Source organism: Gracilinanus agilis, chromosome 4, assembly GCF_016433145.1.
Source record: "Gracilinanus agilis isolate LMUSP501 chromosome 4, AgileGrace, whole genome shotgun sequence".
NCBI classification, from domain to species: domain Eukaryota; kingdom Metazoa; phylum Chordata; class Mammalia; order Didelphimorphia; family Didelphidae; genus Gracilinanus; species Gracilinanus agilis.
In genome coordinates this window covers 101,898,923-101,906,442 of record NC_058133.1, presented here as the reverse complement: position 1 = coordinate 101,906,442, position 7,520 = coordinate 101,898,923, and the positions used below count along the sequence as shown (strand labels likewise).

The 7,520-nt window shown below is 35.0% G+C and overlaps 1 protein-coding gene across 1 annotated transcript in view; it reads left to right on the top strand.

The window, feature by feature from the left end:
- KIF14 (kinesin family member 14) overlaps positions 1–6,466 on the top strand; it is a 58,497-nt gene extending 52,031 nt beyond the window's left edge. The window contains 2 exon segments of the mRNA XM_044674161.1: positions 3,591–3,729; positions 6,075–6,466. Coding sequence (XP_044530096.1) covers positions 3,591–3,729; positions 6,075–6,466 — 531 coding nt within the window.
- The last annotated feature ends 1,054 nt before the right edge of the window (positions 6,467–7,520 follow it).

Here is a 7,520-nt window from a genome sequence, read left to right as displayed (position 1 = left end):
ATGTCCTTCAATTGGGGAATGGCTGAACAAACTGTGGTATATGTGGGTGATGGAATACTATTGTGCTAAAAGGAATAATAAACTGGAGGAGTGTCAGGCGAACTGGAGAGACCTCCAGGAACTGATGCAGAGCGAAAGGAGCAGAGCCAGAAGAACATTGTACACAGAGACTGATATACTGTGGTAAAATCGAATGTAATGGGCTTCTGTACCAGCAGCAATGCAATGACCCAGGACAATTCTGAGGGATTTATGGTAAAGAACGCTACCCACATTCAGAGGAAGAACTGCAGGAGAGGAAACATATAAGAAAAACAACTGCTTGCACGCATGGGTTGGGGTGGACATGATTAAGGATGTGGACTCGAAACTACCACACCAATGTAACTACCAACAATTTGGAAATAGGTCTTGATCAAGGACACATGACGAAACCAGTGGAAATGTGCATCGGCCATGGGTGGGGGGAGTGCGGGGGGTGAAGGGGAAAGTAGGGGCATGAATCACGTAACCGTGTTAAAAATGAATATTAATAAATGTTTAAATTTTAAAAAAATTAAAAAAAAAAGTACAAAGTCTCGAATCTCACAAGATATCATTAATTAAGACCTAATTTCCATATTATTGATAGTTGGACTAGAGTTATCATTTAGTGCAGTGATTCCCAAAGTGGGTGCTACCACCCCCTGGTGGATGCTGCAGCAATCCAGGGGGTAGTGATGGCCACAGGTGCATTTATCTTTCCTATTAATTGCTATTAAAATTTTAAAAAATTAATTTCCAGGGGGCTAAGTAATATTTTTTCTGGAAAGGGGGCGGTAGGCCAAAAAAGTTTGGGAACCACTGTAGTGTCTATATCCCCAATAATATCCCCATTAGCCCATGTGTTCAAGCAGTTGTTTTTCTTCTGTATTTCTCCTCCCACAGTTTTTCCTCTGAATGAAGCTAGTTTTCTTTCTTATAAGTCCCTCAGCCTTGCTCTGGATCCTTGCATTGCTGTTAGTAGAGAAGTCTGTTATGTTCAATTGTACCACAGTGTATCAGTCTCTGTGTACAGTGTTCTCCTGATTCTGCTCCTTTCGCTCTGCATCAGTTCCTGGAGATCATTTCAGTTCATATGGAATTCCTCCAGTTCTTTATTCCTTTGAGCACAATAGTATTCCGTCACCAACAGATACCACAACTTGTTCAGCCTTTCCCTAATCAAAGGACATTCTCTCATTTTCCAATTTTTTGCCACCACAAAGAGCACAGCTATAAATATTTTTGTAAAAGTCTTTTTCCTTATTATCTCTTTGGGGTATGAACCAAGCAGTGCTATGGCTGGATCAAAAGGCAGATAGTCTTTTAAAGCCCTTTGAGCAAAGTTCCAAATTGCCCTCCAGAATGGTTGGATCAATTCACAACTCCACCAGCAATGCATTAATGTCCCAACTTTGCCACATCCCCTCCAATATTCATTACTCTCCCCTGTTGTCATTTTAGCCAATCTGCTAGGTGTGAGGTGATATCAGAGTTGTTTTGTAAATCTCAGGGATATTAAGTGAAACTCATCTGCTAGTGGAGCAGTGAATGGCATCTGATTTTTTTGGTTCTAGTCCCATCTTGTTTACATTATATTTGATGCCTCCCTAATTGAATAATTGATATTGGTTATAGCTGGATGGTATAATTATATAAAATGCTTTTAATGTATGTATTTACTTCCTTAAGTTTTTCTTCTTTATTATCTTCATTCTGAATCCCTTGTAAATTGGCTGAATCCTTTAGAATTTCTTCTTAAACTAGCCTCCCTTTCTTTGGACATTGTAAATGTCCTCCTACCAACACCCCCTTCCTTATGTATCTATTCACACATAGATAAAAGGTGTATAAGTTGATTTAGTTATTCCCTTCTTATCAGTAGTTATTATGAGCTTTTTCTGCATTGCAATTATTGGATAAAAAAGGAAATTTGAATGAATAAATAAAAGAAAACTGAATGAATAAAAAGAAATAAATAAAAACAATAAAATTTAAAAATGTAAATTAAGAGAGCTTAATAAGTGAATTCAGAAATTGTTAAATTATTTCCCATACCACAAGAGAAAATGGAAAAGTATGAATTGACTGTGAAATTATGTGTTAAAAAGGAGATTATAGATTAATATTCTTGATATTTTAAAGAACACATACATATTAACAGTAGGACTTGCAGATCCCACTAGGATACTATTTAATATGCTGAAAGTACCCTGGGAAACTAAAGGATTGAATAGAAATGGCTATTCTTTAAAGCCATGGAATAAAAAAACACTGGTGAAAATTGGATTGTTAGTAGTTAGGATGGAAATGTTACCTACCTTAGGTATTTCTTAGAAAGGAAAGGGATGTTAGAGCTTGAGTAAGGGCACAGATTGGAGTACCTCTTGACCTGGTAACAAGAGCCTTTACCCTATGACCCAGAAAATGTAAAACTGACTCTAATGATGTTGTTAGCTAAACTTATTTTCCATTTGGGCCCATTGGGAACTATCTTTGGATACAAGAATAAGAACCTTTCTAGTAGGCTGCAAGTGGCACAGTGAATAGAATAGTGGCCAGAAGCCAAGAATACTTGATTTCAAATCCAGACTCAGACATCTACTAACTTTGTGGCCCTGGGCAAGCCACTTCACCTCTGTCTGCCTCAGTTTTTCATTATCTATAAAATGGGAATAATAATAATAATAATAATAATAGTACTTACCTCCTATTTACTTAATTTTCTTTAGGCCTCTACTTCCTTCTCTGTCAAATTATGGGATTGGATTAGTTGATTTTTAAGGTCCTTTCCAGCACCAATATTGTGATTCTCTGAAAATGTACATGGGAAGTTCATATTAAATTGATCCATCACATATTAAATTTTTTGAAGATCATAAGACCTCATTTCATTCAGATGGGTTTTAATAAATGTCTAAGAAGTGTAAATTTTTTTTAAACCCTTGTACTTCGGTGTATTGTCTCATAGGTGGAAGATTGGTAAGGGTGGGCAATGGGGGTCAAGTGACTTGCCTAGGGTCACACAGCTGGGAAGTGGCTGAGGCCGGGTTTGAACCTAGGACCTCCTGTCTCTAGGCCTGACTCTCACTCCACTGAGCTACCCAGCTGCCCCAAGAAGTGTAATTTTTAAAACGTTTTTTTCTTTATTCCAGTAACAAATTTACACATGAGTTTTCCAAGGTTACATGATTCGTGTTGTCTTAAGAAGTGTGATTTTGTAATAAAGATTTTCCTTGATAAGTCAGATAGCAAAGTTATCCTTCTACTACCTCTGCATTCTGCCGCTATCCCTTCTCCATTTTTTCATTAAAAATGACTTTTTGGTTACAGAATAATATAAAAGAGCTTAATAAAATGTAAGAAGGAATTTCTTATTTCATTTGAAGCATAGCTTTACATTTTTATCTTTATAGTTCTTAACATTCAAAGTACTTTTGAAAAATTTGATTTCAAAACCACTTAACAAGAGAGATAAGATTTATAGCCATTGAAAATCATTCTGATAAATTTTTACTACTTTGTGATTTTATTGTCTATTTTAAATAAACTTTGCTTTATAAATACAGAAGGATTTTAGAGCTCAAGCTAAAGAAGAGGAGTCAGTATCTCAAGATGTGAAGAAGTTAATTAATCTTGCTACTGAATTCTTGAAGTTGAAGCATTGCTTAGAGCAAATTAGTCAAATTGTTATTTCTGCATTGAAAGGTATTTTCCCCAAATGAGATTCATTGTTTTATCAAAACATCTTATTGTAAGCACACTTGTCTTCCATTCTCATTAGTACTTTCAATAGAAGCTGACACTTGCTTATCTTCCTCATCAACTTTAAGTTCAAGTATAGTTACTGACATAATTGACATAATAGTAATTGATACCCTTTTCCACTTCAGCAAACATTTAATTTATTTAGCACCTGCTACTCATCTCCCTTATCTTCAAAAAACCTGCCTTTAACTGTGCAAAATCTTCAAGCTTTTGTCGTACTCTTCACCCCTGAAAAAATGGAGGAATTTGTTTTCTCTGCTATCTTAGGATGAATTTTTACTCAACTATGCACTTTTATTCTAACCCTTTACTAAAATTGCTTCTAATGGTCACTAGTAGCTTCTTAGAATGCCAAATCGGTGAGGTTGGTTTTTTTTGCCTTCATTCTGCTCGACTTTTTGTCTGCATTTAATGCTATTGACATTTCCTTTTCCTGCATCTTTTCTCCTCCATACACCTCTGTGACACCACTCTCCTGGTTTTCCTCCTACCTGACTGTTTCCTTTTAGTCTCTTCTGATTCATAAGCCTCCTTTCACTTCTAAGGCTTCCCCTGAAGTTCAGTCCTTAATGCTTTTCTCTAAAGTTTCTCACTTTAAGATATCATATGCTTGCATAAGTTCAAATTTCACCTCTCAGCAGATGAATCCCGAATGTATACATGTAGCCATACAACTGCTAACTGGGCCTATCTCCCTAGATGTCCCACCATATCCTTAAATTCAAAATGGCCAAAACAACTAAATTTCTCTCCTCTAGAACCTGGCTCTCCTTTCACTTTCCCTGGTCTATCATCTGGTCTATAGGATAAAATGACATCACTGGTCTATAGGATAAAATATATACATATCCTAGCATCCTTTCAGTTATTTCAGCTCCTGACCTCCATGTTTTCTTTGATTCTTCTTTTCCCCTGATCTTCTGCATCCAATCAGATGCCAATTCCAACACCTCACCTCTTAGTTATTCCTCTATTTCCTCAATTGTGGTATCATACCAATTTAGACCTTTACCTCTCATTTGGTCTATTATAATTGTCCAATTGGTCTTCCTACTTCCAGGCTGTTTCTTCTCCAGATTGACCTTCATTCATATACTGCTAAAATAGCTTCCCTAATGCACAATCTGATGTCACTCCCCTGCTTAAAAATTTCTTCCTTGATGTCTATAAGCAGAGGTGTCAGACATAATCTGGGACCTCATGTAATCTACAATATTGCCAACTGCCACTAGAACCAATTTAAAATATAATTGGGAAATGTTTAACAAAATGTAGATTATGTATATAGTTTTCTAAGTCAATATGCACCTGCAGGGTTCCTTATGTACAGTTTAGTGGCCTTATTTCTATTTAAACTTGACATCACTGGTCTATAGGATAAAATATAAACATCTTCATCTTCACAGTATGACTTCAGTCTACATTCCTAGCTATATTTGCCATTATACTCCTTCATATTCTCACCATTACATTCAAACTATACAACTAGCTTTTCCCTCTCTCAACTCATCATTCTCACCTCTTTGCTTTCATTTAGGCACTTCCTCGATGCTTGGAATATGCTCTGTCCCCCTTTTTGCTTTTCTTTTTCTTCCTTCAGTGTTCAGCTCAGATTTTACCTACACCTTGATTTGCAAAGAAATGATATGAAATAAGTCTGGGAATTTGTTGTAATACCTAATGATTTCTACTCAGATAATCAGAGTCCACATAATTAAAGACAGCTATGGAATGACTTGTATTGTAGAGGCAAAGATTTATTAGTTAGCAAGATATAGTTATTAGTCATAACAAATAATATTTAATAAATAATGACTTGCTAATAACAAGAAATATTCCTTGCTAACTAATAACAAGGTATATTCCTTGCCTTTTTAAATATATATTAAACAATAGTTTTTAATATATATTATATATGTTATATATAATCTGTTATAATATATTATATATAATAATATTTTTTAATATATATTAAACAATAGAACAATACTGTGTATTGGTTCTAAGGCGGAAGAGTGGTAAGGGTGGGCAATGGGGGTTAAGTGACCTTGCTCAGGGTCATACAGCTAGGAAGTGTCTGAGGCCAGATTTGAACCTAGGACCTCCCATCTCTAGGCCTGGCTCTCAATCCACTGAGCTACCCAGCTGCCCCCTTGCCATTGGTTTTTAGTGCCTTGTACTCATCTTATATCTGACCTAAAAGAAAATTGCTTTATGCAAAAATCAGAAATGACTGAAAAAATTAAGAACTCACTTAGTGTTGCTTTTTTTTTTTTCCTGTATAGGATTGGAATCATACAGTGATGTTTTCCTGCTCAAGAATTGTGTTGAAAATATTTGCAACTTGGTCAGGCATATCAATGATGACTTTAGTCTATTTACACCACTTTCTGGTTCAACAAATACCTATGATGATGGAATATCCGATATTGCCTCCAGGGAATTGCAGTCTCTGGCCAAATCACTCCTGTCGGACTTTGAATCTGAAGAAAGACTTGACTTGTTAAAATCCAAGGAAATATGTAAACAAAATAGTGAGGATGAAGAAAAACATAACCTAACAGGAAATAAATGTACTAGGAATAAAGGTGTACCAAAACAAATATATAAACTCCAAACACCATCTTCTACTCATTGTACAGGAGAATTTTCACCCAGTAATATTCAGTGGGTATAACCTCAGATGTGTGTATATATCTTGTGATTACCCAGAAATGAAACTTGATAAACTACTTTTTTAATGTAGGAGGAAATTTTGCATAAGATAAAAGAGCTCAGATACCTCTCAAAAGTTCAGAACAAATCAGTTAACATTGTTCTGGACCCTGAAGAAAATGTTTACTTCATGAAAATAAAGTATTATGGAATCTTGATTTTAAAAGAAATTAATGTATCTATGTGACACCCACAAAATCACTTGACAATTTTCCCCCTGATAATAAATCAGCAGGCATGTCAAAGATACCCTATTAAATAGGATCTGAGTTAATTGTGAGTACTTGAAATATCATAAAATCCCCAAATATTTATGTGAAAATGAAATAAGAAATCTAAGACCAAATGTGTTCATGTCTTTAGTCTCTGATGGAATTATATTGCTTTGGGTGCTAGAAATATCAGGTTTTTATACTGACCATTAACCCAAATACCCAGTCACTGGTTCATTAACTATATTTAGGGGTTTCCTAAAAGTGGGAAATATGAACAGTTGGTTAAAAATGTATGTGTATTTTTTTCAGCTAAGAAAGGTTTATGAAAACCTGAAAATAATAGGAATATGTTTTTTAAAGGGGTTGCTAATGAAAACTTAGCTCTGGTAACTAAATTGCATTGTAGCTATTCTTCTCAAGTGTATCATTTTTATTACTATTTTATTATTTATTCGCTCAGGAGTATAGTTTTCCTAATTTTTCCTAATTGTAAAAACAGTTATCAAAATATGTATTTTATGTTAGTGCATCATATTCAAATGACTTCCTCCTAGCTCTTAACTAAAAGTGTCAGTGTTTAGGCAAGCAGTTGGAACTAATTTTCTCTCATATTTGCTTATAAAAGGGTGTGTGCCAATACAGTGTTTATAGGCTTTTATAAATGAAGGTAATGTCTGAATTTTAATCTGAGTAAGAAAATATAGAGTGTTTTTGTGTATATGTTCTAGGACCCCTTATCTTGGTTTTTCATCATCTTACAGTTTTTCTTGATGACTTTAAAGTGACTAAAGGGAAAGAAGT